Genomic DNA, 17282 nt, shown 5'->3' with positions numbered 1-17282 from the left:
GTCTCTTCTAAACTGTAAGCCATTTATCTGAGTTCTGATCTCTCCTGCTGAGCTGTCACAGTCGAAAGGCAAATCTCCTTACCAGGCAGAGAGATGCTCTGAAGGTGTAGGGAGGATTTCAATTTTAATGAAGAAGTTTTCATCTCGCTGAAACAGAAGTGCCCCAAGGCCCCTTGTCTCATGTTGCTGGCAAGGTCTTGCCTGCACCCCCCACAGGGGCAGAAAGCTAGTTTGAGGCTGTCTGGCTGAAGGGTAGCCGTATGTCACTGCACTGAAGTAATGGAGTAATGTGATTAGTCAAACGTGAAAGGTAAGGCTAATGCTTGGGAACCTTTGTGTGGCACCACTGGTGGTGTTTGGGGATGTCTTAGGGGTCTCTGGGATGGTGCTGTGCCATGGTGTAGAGGTCTGGTGCATAGCTCAGACACCTCATAAGGCCTGTCCTTGATGGCAGTGCTCCAGCGGCCATGGGTGGGTGCAGAGTTCCCAGGTGAGGGGCTTTATTCCTGTCCTGGAGCACCCTGCAGGAAAGTGACTGACCAGAGTGCTCAGGACAGTTCTAAAACTGCTGGTGGAGATAAGTGCTCACACCAGCAAGCCTCCAGCGTGTAAACCAGTTACTCTTCAGGAAGGATTTCAGAAGACCTTGCTGAGGCCATGGGACTCTTGTCCTGCTAATGCTAAATGCCTTGTGCTGACTGGGACTGTCTTCTTGTTTCTTCTTGTTTTCAAGGTCAAGTGGCAGAAGGATGACATGGATGGCAATTCCAACTTCTTCTCTGTCTCCTCAGATGGGCGGATTGTTTCATGGACTTTAGTTAAGGTAAACAGTAGGTGGCAATTTCTTTTTCCATTCAAATTATAACCAATTGCCTCAAAAGTTCAGTGATTCATTAGTATTATTTTTATTTCTAATGAGCTTGAAAAGAAATGTTAGCAATAGAGGCTGGTGCAGTCACAGCTGGATCTAGGGCTCCACATTAAACTCTGAAATGAGGCAGGGTCAGCCTACTCATTGTCAGAACCTAACCTGCATCCTGCCTGCACCTGTAGCCCCCCATGAGCCTGAAAATGAGAGAACATTTTCCTGCTTGGCAGCAGCAGGAATTCAAGCCTGGTCCTTGTTCTCACACTTTCTTTGTCCCAGAAGGGTCAACTAGACACAGAACAGAATAATCTGCTGTATTTCACAGCTTCCAGATTCTCATCCCCAAAATGCTCCCCTACAGATTGCAATTTGAATTGGGAGAGGGTCAATTTAAATTTCTCCCCATGTGGGACAGAGTGAGTAGTACAGAGTAAGTTTGCATTTGCAGTGGGATGGCAGCATGCTATCAGACAGGTACAGAGCTTCTCCCTGCCATGACATTACCTACTCCAATACACATCCAATACAACTTTTAAAAACTAGTTTGCATGCCCTGACTTTGTTTGCTTTTCCTTTTGGAGTATGTTGAAATATGTTGATAGAAACCTAGAATTAATGTCCCAAAATGACCCTTAGATTCATATCTCTGAATCTCAGTGTGTGGGTTTTTCTGTTGGCTATTTCATTTTACATTTAAGGATTTCAAATTTCCTGCTAAAAAAATAATTGCATTGCCCTAAATATGAGTTTGAAGCAGCTGTCCCATTATTCCTCAACAGAAGAAGAAATTTCTTTACATCCTAGGATGCTCATTTTTCAATCTGTTATACCAAGGCTTGCCTGTTCTGAAATTTTTAGGCCTTGCTGCCATGGCAGGGATTAATTTCTAGCATTATATATAAATCTTAACCTCATGTCCAGTTCAGGAACAGGAGCATCTCCTAATGTGTAAGCATCTTACACATCTCCTAATATGTAAGAGCAGTGTAAGCACGGGCAGATGGCACAGATTTTGAAGGTTTTTTTTGTAGACTTTTCCAGGTTCATACATGCATCTTCAGAATCAAAAACCCCTTCTACAAATGCATCCCAAATCCTTCTCCCAAAAGAGCACCCTAGACAGGGACAGACTGAGAGTGTCTCAGCACTCAGCTCCTGTGTTATCCCCTGAATAGGAATGCCCAAAAGATTTGGGTTGAAGTGGACGACACATGCCTGCAGCCAGACACATCCAAGGCGATTTGGCAGGGTGCGCTTACCAACTGAGCCCCAGTAACAGAATGTGCTCAGCATGGTCCCCTTAGGAGGCAGGAAACACTGCCTGAAGTCTCTTACTTCAGAGAAAAGCCACCACTGGGACACCCTAAGTGTTTGCAGATGGACTGTGATAGCAGCTCACCCAGCAGAAGGTCTTTTTGCTTAACTGTTTCCACATTGTAATCTGTGTTTTTGCTGTCCCTTGAGCACATAGATGTTTCTTTCTAAGTGTCCTTGGTGTGACTTCTAAGATCTGCATCCACTTAGCCCATTGTAATTTCTACTTATTCCTTGCATTACTCTAATGAACTTGGCCTTACCCATGTGAAAAGACTATTTTAAGGTTTTTATTTTTTAGATGAAATTGCCTCTGAAATTGCCAGAACTTAATAGGAAGGGGTGGAAAACAGTGACATTTTAGGTGCTGTCTGCTTTGGACATTTTTAGAGGGGCAGATATTCAACAGAGAAAACAGGAAACAGGATGAAAATAATGTTTTTTAATAATCTGTGGGTTTTTTTATCCAGCAAGGAGAAATGAACAATCTGCTTGAATTCCAGTTTCACAAGAGCTTTTTCTGGGTTTCATTTAGAGTAAAACTGAAGATACTCCAGATGTTTTCTATTCTACAAAACCTTGATGCAAACAAGGAATAAATGAAAGAGTGCTTCGTTAATCTTTTTGAGAGGGCTATCCAGAAATAAAGCTTCTTCAAACACTGTTAGCTGTGTGACACTTCCAAAGCTGAGAGCACAAAGGGAATAATTTCATTCTTTCTTCCAGCTGAATATTTGGCAAACCACACTCAAGATTAGAAGAGTTGTCAAATGTTAGCCAGGGACAGTTGATCTGCCTTGACCATAGTGGTTGTCTCTATTAGAAATGGGCACAATCACACTGGACAAATTTCATGAAAAAACACATGAGTTCTGTGTACTTAGACTGTCTTGACTTGACTTTGGGTCCTCATAAAGGTGTGAAACAACAAGGAAGGATGCAGGATTTCTGCTGCTGGATGATCCTATGCCCCCACTTTGAATGCACACATTGCCTATCAAAAAGGAGAAATGTCTCAGCCATTTCAAAGAATTGTTTGGGATGCAGCATGGCACTGCTTCTCAGGCTGATGCTCAGCAATCCCGTGTTTGATTAGCAGTCGTAGTTCACCCCCTCCTGTGTGACCTACAGCTAAATTACTGAACAGCTCTGGGCCTGCTTCATCACTTAAGGATGATAAGAACTAAGGGAAAAACAGCAGCTGTAAGGCCTGATTCACTAATGCTTACAAAGTGCTCTGCAATTATTAGGCAGAAGCAACATATTATTGCTTGGTATTCCTGGAAGGCCAAATTGTCAGCATGCTGTTTACCCAGAGGTATATGTGAATGGCTGTGGTGACAAAAAGCCCCAGGAACAGAAGTGTTTTTTGTGCTGTGAAGCTGGGTACAAGATAAAACCAGCACAGCAGGGGAGTCTGCGCAAGCAGCGTCCTTTGTGAAGGAGGGGGGCTGCAGAAATCGTCCGCAGGGGCCTCTGCCAGGTGGAATCTTCAGAGGAAGGCTGCAGAAAGGTGTGTGCTTAGAAAGAAGGTCTCTTGAGGTTTGCCCTTCTACCAGAACACAGCGATGGTGTGCTAGCTCACCTCTGGGCCTGCACAGATCACAGTCTGTCGCTGGGAGTGACCCGCTGCAGGCAGCTCCAAAGCTGCTCTTCAGACCAGACTCCCGTCTAGGACAGGGCACATGCTTTCTGGAGAGCAGGCAGACCTGGGAGCCTGAGCAGAGGCAAGTGCCTGCTTAGCTTGTCCTGTCTGCACTCCCGACAACCCACCAGCACTCCTGTTTGGACGTGCAGTGGAACATGCTCTGCTCCTGATTCCTCCGGGCACTGCTCTTTCCAGTTCATGCACATGTACACCAGCACGTGTTGCCTCTTTCTTAGCATCTCTCCTGCCTTTGCCCACTTTGCCAGACTTGTAACCAGCGTGCTGTAAGAGCTGCTGAGGTGGAGCTCTGCAGGAGTGTGTCCTGCTTCTTGCTGCTCTCTCAGAGAACAATTTACTGCCATCAATAGGCCAGCACATGTGGGTGTGCAGCAGTGAGAATTAGTGAGAAGGAAGAACATTATGGAGTTTTTGACCTTTGTTGAATCTTCTGTAACTTTGTACCCCAGAGTATGATAGAAATGCCTTACAGAACATTGTCCTCTCTCAACTGTAGTACTGAACAGGTGCCCACAAGACCTTCTCCCACTTTCCCCAGCATTGAAATTCCTGGGGTTGATTTTGCCAGGCAGAATTCTTTTTCCACCTGAGTCCTGCTCTGGGCTAAAAGAAGCTTCAACTACAGTTTAATTTGCTGAGCTAAGTAGTGGTGCTTCAGTGGGATATTTGCAGATTGTACCATCCAGTCCACAGCCCATATTGCTCACTAATCATTAGTTGTTTTTTCTTTTTATCACATACTCAGAGAATGACAGAATAGTTTGGGCTGGCAGAGACCTCTGGAGCCCCAGGGTATTCTTACAGTCACAACTAGCTGCATTCTGCAGTGGTATTCCAACTCCCAAAGCTGGTCTGAGAATGTGATTTTCCCTCTGGTAGTTTCTTTATATTTACCTACATTGTGTCTATTTACATCTGTCTTTTGTCTCCCACCTCAGCTGTAAACTCTTTGGGACACAACCCTTTGGCCCTTGCACAAGCAATATCATGATAGTTCTTTAGAACTCTGCTGAGGGCAGAAACATGGGGCAGTTTTCCCTTAGAGCAAACTGCTTGTTAGATGTTGTTGGCATCTCAGAGCCCAAGAATTTGAGAGTATGTTGAACTGAGGTCGCTCTGGAGATAACAGGATGCTAAGAAGCAAGAACTGGAAAGATGGTAAGTTACTATTCATTAATGTGAGGCTTTAGCTAGCTCCCTCAGAATATGAAATATTAATCTTAAACCACACAGGGTGATTTAACTAAACGTTATGATTTAAGCTGACTGTGCCAGCTTTCACTGAAAAACACTGGCCCTGAAACTTGAAATTTTCCAGGTCAAGTGCACATGTCAAGGTGATGTACCAGGGGCTCTGAGTTCCAGTGCACCAAAGCATCAATTTCCTGAGGATTTTGTGGAAAGCACCATGTTAGCAAGCTGCCAAATGTGAAACATTAAGCAACTTCTGGGCAGCTTTTTTAAATTCCTCCATAAAATTTGCCATTTCAAAGTACTGAATGTCTCTGTATTGTTGCTGCAAAGCATGCTATTCATGTGGAATCTCCTCTGCCTGCAGAATGAGCTGGTTCACATGGATGTCATCAGGCTGTCAGCAGATGAAACGATGCAGGGGCCAGAGGGGCTGCAGCTGCAAACGCTTGGTAAGAGCCCAAGTCCTTGCCATGCTGATTAATTACTGACACAAAGCCTCTAATCAGTCATTCTGGGAAATTAAATTGGGAGCAGGGTGTTGAGATGGAAAGGGGCTAAAGGAGGGTTACACCTCCTTGCTTTCATCATGCATTGGGGAAAGTCTGTCTGGAGCAGTGGCCACTGAGTCAAGTTTTGCTGGTTACATATTGCCTTTACTTTCATAAAAAGATAAATTGAACATGAAATTCAAGAAATGTTCATTTTACTGGGCTATCTCTGTGTGGATGAAGTACATACCTCTTTGTGTCAAAACTCAGTTTTGTTCTTATTGTCAGACATTGATCTGGACTGGCAAAATCAAGGTGAAAAGCAACCTCTGCCCTTTCCTGGGTGCACAGTTCACCCAGCCAGTTTTGGGATGTGTCTCATCGAGTTTCAGTTCTGTAAAAATACAGCATCTATTCTGAGCTACTATGTTAGACTCCCTCCATACAAAGTGGAGTCAGTGCAGTCCTTCTAGTCTGGATCCTCTCATCCTGATCATCCTGTGCTTGAGACAGGATGAGATGAGTCAGCTCTGGAGGTCCTGAACACAAGGAAGTCCTTGAGGAATCCTCTTATCATCCTTCTACACCTGTTTTTGGCTGAGAAGATGGGACCTCTGTTTAGAGGAGGGCCTTGCTCTGCTTTTAAGAATTGCTGTGTTTCTAGGCTAGTAACTGCTGAACAGTCTGTGGGAAGCTTTGCAGAGCCACAATAGGTTGCAAGAAACCAGCTAAAGCAGCACACTGCAGAACTCTCAGGGCTTTGGGATTATTTGTTAGTGTTACTGGGAAATGGATTTTCCAAGACTTGTCTTGAATATTAAACAATCTATTTGAATGTTAAAAATGCAGATGGTATTAGAGAGTTGAAATTACCCTAACAATTCCTTTGAGAACTACATTTTGTTAATGTTAAAGACATAATGCTTGAGATGACTGCCTGTGCAGAAAGTTTCTGTAACTGTGTGCTTCTGAGCCTTGTCTGCTCCTTCCTGTTTCTTGTCTGATGGTTGCTGTGGGTATCCTTGCTGGTAGGGACAGCCTCAGGTAGCTCGGGCACTCAACAGACATCCCCTCTTCTGATCAAGAACCCTGCTGAAATTTTCTTTCATCAGCATGTGAAATGGCTTTCTTGGATGGTGATGCATCTGCCTCAGGAGCAGAAGCCTCAAAATCTCAATGAGTCACATCCTGTTTGTGGTTGACACCTGTTTTAAACATAGTTCACAATGTTGCACAATTCAGGGCTTTTGACATTAATGGAATCCTTCTGTCCCTAGCAGAGGATTTCTTCCCAAATCACATTCTTTGCTATTGGCTTTACTGAAGTGAGCCTGCTAAATGGATTGTGAATTAAGGGAAAAAAGAGAACAGGAAGGTATGATGGGGTATTTTCTCACTGGGTTCTTTTATGCATAGGAAACCACTTACATTTTTGTGGATACTAAACAAACAGAAAAGATCTGTTCTTCCCCAATAGTAGGCAGCCAGATCCTTACAATACTTATGTTTGCACCAGGTATTTTTGACTCTTAGTAAAATGAATCCTGGGCTAAAGTGGTTTCTAGTACCCTTCTGGTTCTTTCAGTGCCCTTTTACATGTCTCTGGGGTGGCTGTTCAAATTGTAGGTCTTGGAGACATGCACAGCTTGGAAAGTTTAGCAGAAGGGATGTCTTTGATTTATTTTGGGAGCTTCTGGCTAATAAATCACTTCTGAAAACACAGGCAGTGTGTGTTTACCATAGGCAGGAAGCATGTTTTGGCCAGCTGAACCAATTCTCTATGTGACAGACCTTTTTTTTTTTTTTTTTTGTTAACAGGCAGTGGGACATCGTTTGATTTTCACAAAAAGATAGACTATTTGTTTCTTGTTGGTACCGAAGAGGGCAAGATCTATAAGGTAAAAATTATTTCTTTATCCTTTGTTTTACATCCCCTGACCCAAGTGTGTCTTTCAGGCTCATCATCTGAACTGTTTGCTCAGGTGGTAACAAAGCACAGCTTCAGAGCCTGGCCCTGCCCTGGGATGCCTGTGGTGAGCCTGAGACCAGACCAGCTCTGCAGAGGGTCACAGGGAGCTCTCTGCACAGACCCAATTAAGACCCTATTTTGCAGAAACCTTTTTCATGCAAAGTGCATCCCAGAAAATGCTTTGTAGATTGCAGCTGTGCAAGTGAAGTACTAAGTAGGATCAGAGCAGAAGTTAAAAGGCATTGATCCTCTGTCCCCATGACTGTGGGGAAATGGCAGGAAAAATATCAGTTCTTTTCCTTTTTAGACTTGTTATCCTGTGAGCAGTGAGGCTAATGAAGCCATGTTTCCTACGGATTAGCGTCCTGCAGCCCTTCCCTTCCACAATCACATGGACTCATAGAATCATTTAGGCTGAAAAAGACATCTGAGATCTTTCTAGATCCTTTACCAGTCCCATTTCTCCTTGCTCTCCTATCTCTAGTCCATTGCTACATACCCAAGCCTTCCTACTCCTGATCACCCCACGCTGTTCCCAGCTTAGTGATCCCACCTCCACACTATAACCCTTATTTCCTGCAGACAGTGCTCCTACCTCTCCTGCAGTGCCCTCCTGCAGCCTGGTGCCGTGGTTCCCCGTGCCAGGCTGGAGCTGTCAGCCAGCCGTGTGGTGAGTGCTGCAGCCACATCGTGCTTGCCCTTCCCACACTGGGGACACTGCCCAGATGTTTTGTCCTCTCTGGCCATTGCTTTTCACAGAATCTGTAAGATCTTGATGTTACCACATCCCACATGCAGCCAGCTTTGGCTGAAAATGCCAGCGAGGGCAAAAGTTGTTTGTGAAGAGAGACGAGCACACAGAAGGACACAGGCGTCATGTTTTCTTGAGAAATTGAGTTAAAAATAGGAAGTTTTGAGTTCTGCTGTATTTAGCCTTGAAAATAAAGCCAGCAGTCCTTCCTAATACAACTGTTATTTGCACAGCATTCCTCTGAGCTGGCTCTGGGGCTCTGTTAAATCTGTAGCCACAGCCCTTCATGGTGGGGGGTGGACAATCAGCAGGAGGCTGACCTGCAGAGCAGATGCATCCAGCCATCCCTAGAGGATGATCTGAACTCCTTCCCCCATATCCCACCTGCAAAATGAACCTGAATCAGAATAACAATCCAAAGGAAATCACATCCTAAAATCAGTATCAATCATTTAGGCAAGATATGCTTAACAAATATGTATCCCTTGCAGAGGGGTGATGCTGATTGAAATCTCTTCCTCTGCCAGGCAGTATCTAGGGAGGATTTCTGAGTAGTGCTTACTTGCTTTGGACAAGATAGGTACAGAAGGCAGGTGGGAGGAGTGGGCAGCTGAGCTGTTGGCAGTGGGCAGTGGGTAGGTGCACTGGTTTTTTGTTGGTGCTTTCAGAACACAAAACATCCATACATCATGTATTGGAGCGTACCAATATTACAGATGGGACTGCCTTGGTCTGTCTGGGCTCGGCTGCTGACCGAACAGCAGCACCCGTGGTGTTTTCTCCCCAGAGTCGCTGTTCAGTGCCTGTGGTCACACTGGGCATGTGGGGACAATCCGGGCACGCCCCGAGCCCCAGTGCCTGCGGGCTGGAGCTCGCTGTGAGGGGTCACTCCTCTGGCCTTCCTGAGCTGGAGAAACCTTTAAGGCGAGGTGAAGAAAGGAGCGGGTCCCGTAGAGAGTTTTTAATCCAGAGTTTTTATTTGGTGGCACGGTCTCTGAATCTTGCAATAACTCCAATGAACTCTCTAACAGAATTCTCCACCAGAACCCCGACCGCGTGGTCTCCTCGTCCTTTTACCTGGACAGGGGGCAGGGGAGGGGACCCAGGGAGCACCAACCTGGCACAGGGGAGGGGGTCTCAGGTGAGAGGGACACCTGGGTGGGCCAATGGCCCCCCAGGGGGTGGAGAGCATCCTTTGAACCTGCCAATTGCTCGACGCTCTCCTTGGAATTTCTGGGTTGGTAGACAGTGCCCAGCAGGGGTCAAGGGTGGGGAAAGGAAGGGTGATTGACACCCCACCTGGGGAAGGAGATTTCAGGGAGAACCCAGGGGAAACTGAGGCAAATCATGACATCACACCACAATAATCATGGGCAGGTGTTCTGAGTTGTCTGGTCACCCACAAGAGTTGGTGTCCTGAGTATTGAAATCTAAATGGGTGGGTACTGTTGTGTTTAGTCCTGACCAAAAGGCAGTAAGGAACCACAGGTTTTAAATTCCTCTGTGTTTGGGTGAGTGATGGATGTAGGTGAGCGTGGCACTGTATGTCAGTGTGAGATAGGGGCCATCAGGAGAAATATTCAGGATTGTGTCCCGGCTGAGTTACACAGGAAAGGAAACTTTTCATGGAGAAGCACTGGTCAGGAGACAATTTGGCATTGAAAAAGCTGTAGGTGTTTCTGCCTTAGGTCATCTTCAGTGAAACTGGAACTAGGTTGGGGTTTTAACATGAGAAGTGATCCCAGCCATGAAGCCATGCAGATATTTTAGCAGTTCTTGTGTGAACAAATGTGGGGGGATACTGATACATAGCATCTCCCCTTTCATTGTCAGGGTTACTGGTAAGCAACATTCTTGCATTGATGTGCCTTAGTGAAAAGTGACCTTTCTCACATCACGCAACAAGCCATATAAAACCTCACTGTTCCCACAGGCAGGAAGAGCCTATCTTCAATCTGACTGTCGGGGTCAACATAGGGAAGAGAAATCTTGTGTGTAGCATGAACAGGCTTTTACAGTATCTACAAAAGACATGGGGAAGAGTGGTTCCACCCTTAGCATCCCCCAAAAGCTTGCTACAAGCAGTTTCAAAAGTTTTGGGGTCAGCTGCTGCTCCAGACATTTCTCAAGGAATGCCATGCACCTCCATCACATACTTTACTGAAACACTGCACATCTGAATCCCTTACTGGAACTGCCCATGGACTGCCTCCTGCAGCCTTGTTCCACTTGGATACTGGGAGCAGGGGCAGTCCCTGAGCAGCTCTCAGGTCCTGTGGCTGCACCAAGCAGGAGTGACCTGCTCAGATCTCTATGCTGCACTTGCATCTTTAGTGAGATGGACAGGCTCCTCACGTGCTGTCTGAGTCAGGGGTCAAACATGAGCTGCTGTCCCCATGGGTTAGATTTTAGATTATTCATTAAATAAATTGGAAATAAAATTCCAATTTATTAAATAAACTAGAAAAGTGAATTCCAGAGAAACTCTTTTTTTTTTTATTTCCCCAAAAAGCAGGCATACCCACAAATAGTGTGATAATATGTTAATTCTTTAGCTGCAGAACAATTACAGTGAAGTTCTGAAAATGGCTTTGTTAATAGTGTTTCTGAAGCCAAGAAATCATTATCTAAATTACACACAGACTAATCTATTGCCCTTCTTTGTAGAGGAGAAACTGTTTCTGCATTAATATGATTCTGTAACTCAATTCTGAATGCTTTTTTGCATATCTTACTTGCTGTTTAGGAATTGTTCAGCTTGACATCAGAAAATATAGTCTCTGAGATTCATGTTGAAACATTGTGGCTCTAAGTCTCTGGTCACAATAACTTCCAGTAAAGAGGCCTTCAATAGAAAAATTGTGAGGAAATTTGAATATACTCATGTAAGAATGGCTTTGGTTCTTTTCAGTGTTAGGCAGTTTTTTTGAGAGTAACAAATGAACATAATAAAACCTAGTGCAAGACTGACTAGAAGAAAAGGTTATTCTAATTTTAAACAAAACTAATTTTACTCACACTGATTCTCTTATACTATTATTGTTGTTATTGTTATTATTATTATTACTATTATTACAGATGACAAAGCATGATGGTTGAATCCTTATCACATCACTTGAGTTTTCCCTAAAACAGGATGACAAACTGTTTTCTGGACAGGCTCTGACTTCCAATGATCCTTTAGTAGTAGAGAGATCATTTGCCTCAGTGTTTAGCCTTGCTTTGTATTAGGCAAAGCTGTTTTCCTTGTCTGAATATTTTATGGTTTGAGTTCTGTTCTCCATCTTATCACGTTATCTTTGGGGCTTCTGTCTGTGTTCTGTCTGGTTGTCTGGTTCCTGGACTGACTGAATTTTTCATTAATTACCACAGGTTCTTTCTCTTACCATTTCCTATTGTTCCTCCTTGTGTGTTCATGTGCCTTGGTTTCTACTTGTGAGCCTTTCTGCAAATCAGCATTTCTGTTACATACCTGTACAATCAGTCACTGAGCTAAAACCAGGAGAGCATCTGGTGTAGCTGCTGACAGCCTGTCCACCACAACATGGGACACATTTGTGTCTGGTTTCTAAAGAGCATCTGGATGTCCTGAGCTGCCTGAAAGTGCCAGTGCTGGGCAGTACTGTCTTTCTGTTGCCAGATACAAACTTCTCTGAAAAAAATTGCTCTTTGATTTCTGTATTGCGTAGATTCTCTCTGTTCCTGTTAGTGAACTGAAGAAACTCTCTGCCTTATAAGGGCAGTAATAACCACCAATTCACCAGGTATGTGGGAGAGTTTTGTGTCGGACTAATGTCTAGCGTAAACTGAAGCGCTGTTGATGAAGATTATTCATAAGTTTTGTGTCCTCAGAGTTCTCCTTTTCTCCCGGTGTTCCTCCCCCACATTCTGTAGCCTTGTCAAGAGTCATCTTTGACTGGTTTCCTGTATTGCCATAGACGTATTTTTGCATTTCTGTCTCATCATAAAAATATTGTTTACCATTCAAACACGTCTACCGTCATTTAAGTAGGAGAAAAACACTCCCAGCAAATTGGAGCAGTGCTCTAGAAGATCAGAGAGGCTGCACAAATTCCTTCTCTCTGAATCTAGTCATCCTCTTCAAAGCTCTCCTGTCAGGACTTAGGTGTCACATATTCCAGTGGTTCTGTTTTCATACTGACATATCTAATAATTCTAGGGTTCTTGAACTGAATAGTAGGGAAAGACTTTGCCAGTAGTTCTAGTTAGCTCAGAAACTGTTTTTATTCATTAAAGTCATACTTCTTTTCTGAGCTTTTTCTCAAGTTTGTGGTGTTTCTTCAAAATGCATCTTGGGAAGAAAGCAGCCCTGTCTTGCACTCAGAGATAATTATAAGAGTTGTGGTTAATGTGGTGTGGGACTGGCAGGCACTGCCAGAGCACAGTGGATGCCTTTAGGCTAAAGCACACATGCAAGGTTCATTTCTCATGAGGGACACAGGTGGGAGTCTACAAAAATCTTTTTGCTGCTGATTTCATAGAAAAAAATGCAGATCTCTTTCTTTCATGGAGATTGCAAAGGCAGTTCTCTAGATGAACACATCCCAGAGCATGAAGGATCTCCTGTACCAGTGCCCAGAGCTGCACTGATCAAGGGCTTAGCCCCCACAAGCCTTTGAAAACAGGACACTGATCATTACAATTCTGTTGGAGACAGACAAATCTGGTTAACATCTCGCTCTTCAAAGTTTTCAGGTATTAGGGACATTCAGTCCACACACTTGAAAGGACAGATGGACAAAGCAGCTTCTCTCTGTGTTAATTACTTGTGACCCATCCTGTCTGTTTCCAGCAAAGTGACTTTCAAAACAAGCCAAGTACTGATTTTCCTGATGGCTGAACATTAAGAATTATGAAGTAACATTACGAAACATAGCATTAAAGGAGATTTCTGTCCCACAATTAAATGCAGGGGCAGCAATACAGTCATGCAATGAACTATTAGACAGCTATAGACACTGTCAGTAAATCTCAATGGAACATGAGCCACTTTGTTGTTTCCATTTCCTACCACAACAAGGCTCTCAGGGATGTAGGACCTGCTACTGTGGGAATGGTTTAGCGCCCTTATTCCACTGCCTGCACCAGTGAACAGTACCCAGACAGTAAGTGTCACTTGTAATAAACAGTTAAGCCTTATGATTAGTTAGATCTTTGGTTTGCAAGGGTTAAAGGCACGTAACACTTCAGCAATCCTGCTGCTTGGGCAGATGATGTGGTGCTGCATTCGGTAGGGAGTAATGAAAAGTCATTGCTGTGACAGTAGTGAGACAAACCAGCAGAAAATCCTGAAACTAACTCCAAGCTGCTGTATGAATACAGCTTGTTTGAGAACACAAGCAAAAGGATGTTTCATGTGAGATGGAGTCTCTGTTTCTAGTAAAGGAAGCCTCTAAAGTGCTTGGAAGCAAGGAGGTTTGGGAAGGATAACCTAAAATTTCCATGTACACAGAACTGACAGGATCTGGATCAAGTCCCCTTGCAGCCAATTAGATAGTAATTTCTCTCTGCTTCATAAGCTCACACACAAAGTGACTTTTCCAAGGGTCCCAAATGTTTTCCTTTTCCAGCTCTTGAAGACATCCTTCTTTTGCAATTCAGCAGCACCCACAGCTGTGATGCTTGCATGTCTGTGTAGGTATTGTCCAGTTCACAGGCTGCTGTTGGCTGCCATTCAGTGGGGCCCCCTGGCCTGTCAGGGACATGCCTGAGTCTTGGACAGCCTCTGTGGTTCTCACTCTGCTCTGGGAAGTCTCAAGCGGCACAACAGAAAGAGCTGCAGAGTTGTACGATGGGGCAGGCTCTCTGAGCAGGCTGCCCAGGGTGGTGACAGGAGAGGGCTTACAGCACCTTTTAAAATTATTTAGAGAAAGGCACCAGCAGGACATTCTTGTGCTGAGAGCAGTGTTACTGAAGGTTTTAACTGTGACACTTCAAACGCACACAGCGCTGTGAGCATTTGTGCTTCTGAGCAGTACATGGTACTGTGAGCACACAGTGCTCCTGAGCAGCACAGGGATGTTTTCCCCTGCCTTTCTTATGAACCTTTTACACAGGAGAAGCACAGCAGGAGCCCAGGCTGGCAGGAAGGCAATATAGCTCCCACAGTGGAGAATGGTCTCTGGGGCCTGGCTGTTTAAATCCAACCAGACAACTTCAATTCCTTTCTCTGTGTGTTGCAGAGGGGAGCAGGATGTTGCCTGCAAGTGGGGTGAAACAGCATGTGCTAAATTATTGATTTTCTGTAGCACCTCTGGGTACCAGCCGCCTCTTCCCAGCCAGCCCAGAAGATCCTGAGAGGCCATACAAGTAATCAGAGGTATCTTCTACATGAATTTAAGCTTCAGGAGGTCTAGCTCTGATTACTGAGTAGCTCTTTCCATTGCAGTGTTCAAAAAGTTATTCAAGCCTGTTTCTGGATGTGTTTGAAGCCCATCAGATGGCTGTGGACGCAGTCAGCTGGAATCCCTTCCATTCGAAAGTCTTCATTTCCTGCAGCTCTGACTGGACAGTCAAGATCTGGGATCACACCATCAAGTAGGTCCTGCCGGGTTCTGGTGTGGGTGAGGAGGTCCAGCCTGACCTGCCAGCAGCACACATTGACTCTGTTCATACCTTAGTCTCAGTTTTCCTTCTCAGGTGTTGATAATGCTAATTGCTTTTTTATTTTTTGTACTCAGATTTGTACTCCTCAGATACGAAATATGAGATACAGCATTGGCTGCTCCAGTAACTTGTCAAGCAGCATCGTCACCACAGAGCCTGACTGCTTTACTCCAAATCAGGCTTCCTTCAGGCAGGGCCTACTGTGGCAGAGAAATGCTATAGAGAAATGTCAGGGACTGGTTTCTAGCTTCAGGGGCCAGAAACCTCCTAAGAGCCAGAGAAGAAAAAAAAACTGGAGCATTTTGAAATATGGAATGAAGTTCAGGCTTAGTGGTTAAGGAATGTCTGGTTTCAATCAGGAAATTGATTTTGTTGTGGATCAGTCAGAGTCACATATTTCCTGTTGCCAATACTGCTCTGATATTCAATGTTGTTGTCAGAAGTCCAGAGAAGGGAGACCATTCTTTCCCATATGATTTTTAATATTAACCAGAGAGACTTCATCTTGCTGTGTGTGTTGGGAAGAAGTTTTCAAAATGCTTTCAGAAACAAAGAAAGAAAGAAAGATGCTACCTCTCTTCTCATTGCAGCAGGTCAAATCCTGACCCATTTGTGTTGGTGCTCAGCTTTGCCTTTGGCTCAGACCCTGGCTGTTATCTGACAGAGAAACACCCCATCTCCCACTTCTGCAACAGCCGGGTGTTCATGGCTCAGTGTTACACTTCCAGAGTGGCATGTGTTTACATGAATTCTTCTCTCTGTGTCTTTTTTTACAGGACTCCATTGTTTGTTTATGACCTGGGTACTGCTGTAGGGGATGTTGCGTGGTCTCCTTACTCCTCCACGGTGTTTGCTGCAGTCACCATTGATGGCCAGGTGAGAGGCTGGGAGCAACACTGCTCTGATTCGAGCTGGGAGAAAGTCAAAGGAGATTAGGGCTGAGCATGGGAAGGGGCCAGCCCAATCCTGGCCAGGTATATCAGGGAGCCACAGCAGGAACCCACCCTTTCCTATGCTTTCCTGCCTTTGGCATACACATCCCTGGGCATGAATCTCTCAGTCCTTCTCAAAGTAGGTGTTGCAAATGCAACAAGTCCTTCCCTGCTCTCCTGTTAACCATGTGAGTGCAGGTGTGCAACTTGCCCATGGTTATGCATGACTAAAACACTGAATTTCCTCAATATGAAATCCCCAGTACATCCCTGGGGATAATGTTCCAGATCAGAACTCCCCTATACGAGCTGACATCAGGGCATTGTTTCTGAGCTTTAAATGTGTAGAGCAACAGTAGAATAAAGTGGTTGTATACTTACACTGATATTTCAAAATCATTTATAGTAATATGCCCAGGGTCAGCCAAGAGAACTTTGTTCCAGTTAAATAAAATCAACATTTTTCTATCATGTGAGGCTGTCTCTAAGAGTAATAGTTTGGTAATGAATTCTGTAGGCCAGTCCTAATATTGGCATGATGGCAGTTACATTTTTGCCTCTAGCCATGTGTTGCAGTAGCTCAGATGTTTAATTTGGGATTGGCAAGTAGCCAGGACATGTAGCTATCCATCAATACTTGTTGAATGCTGTGAGAGCACATTGCTGTAATACCATGAGCTTTATGTTTAACTGGTATAAACTTGAAAGTCTGTAAATTTTGGCCAGAATTACTCTAGCAAAAGGATAGCCTTTGTATGTCCCTATCATTGAATTGATGCCTTGGCTACTTTATTGTAGTTTAACCTTTATGTTATAGCAAGAAAATAATTTCACTGATACACTGGCTCAGGCTGTGAATTTGTCTCTCCTAAGCAATAGAAATCTCTTCACTGCATCACCTGTTCTCCCTGGAAAGCTCAGGGTGCCATGGCCCACAGAATGTTGATGCTCTTCCTTCACAGTCAGGGTCAGGATTGGGTCCTTCTTTTGTGGATCTGTCTGTCCCCAGTCTCCCACAGACCAAATGAAAGGCCTGCATGAAGGCAGTGAGTGTGTTCAGTGATCAGTCACATCCTTGGACTTGTTTTCCACAAGTGACATTGAGTGTGCAAGGGTTCTGCTGGCAGTCACAGCTTTGATTGAGTGCTAGGGTAAGCAGGGCTGGGAGCTGTGAGTGCCCCAGCTGTGTCCTGGTGCCTGACTGTGGGGAAAAGGATGGAGATGTCTGCAAACAGGGATACGTGCTGGCAGCATGAACAGATGGAGGGTAAACACTGTGTGTACTTGGATTTCCTACTTACATGGTCACGTTTTGGCAGTGAGTTCATCTCTAGAGATGCCTCATGCCACTTGAGTTCTTTCTCAGAGCTTTACCTACTGCAGAGAAACTGTTGTGGTCTTAGCAAGAGTTGGTGCTGTGGGGTCTTCCCATCCCACCCACAGCTTGTTCTAGCCACATTAGCCACAGCTTCC

At 44.6% G+C, this 17282-nt stretch overlaps 1 protein-coding gene across 1 annotated transcript in view; it reads left to right on the top strand.

Moving 5' to 3' along the window:
• Positions 1 to 17282, top strand: part of DNAI1 (dynein axonemal intermediate chain 1) — a 136322-nt gene that overhangs the window by 79475 nt on the left and 39565 nt on the right. The window contains exons 14-18 of the mRNA XM_041422058.1: positions 734 to 823; positions 5407 to 5491; positions 7349 to 7428; positions 14660 to 14808; positions 15654 to 15753. Coding sequence (XP_041277992.1) covers positions 734 to 823; positions 5407 to 5491; positions 7349 to 7428; positions 14660 to 14808; positions 15654 to 15753 — 504 coding nt within the window. The remainder of the gene's footprint in view (positions 1 to 733; positions 824 to 5406; positions 5492 to 7348; positions 7429 to 14659; positions 14809 to 15653; positions 15754 to 17282) is intronic.

Source organism: Onychostruthus taczanowskii, unplaced genomic scaffold (genome assembly GCF_017590055.1).
Source record: "Onychostruthus taczanowskii isolate IOZ18803 unplaced genomic scaffold, ASM1759005v1 scaffold70, whole genome shotgun sequence".
NCBI lineage: Eukaryota > Metazoa > Chordata > Aves > Passeriformes > Passeridae > Onychostruthus > Onychostruthus taczanowskii.
Note: the sequence above shows the minus strand (reverse complement) of the source record. Positions and strands in the feature narration are given on the sequence as shown.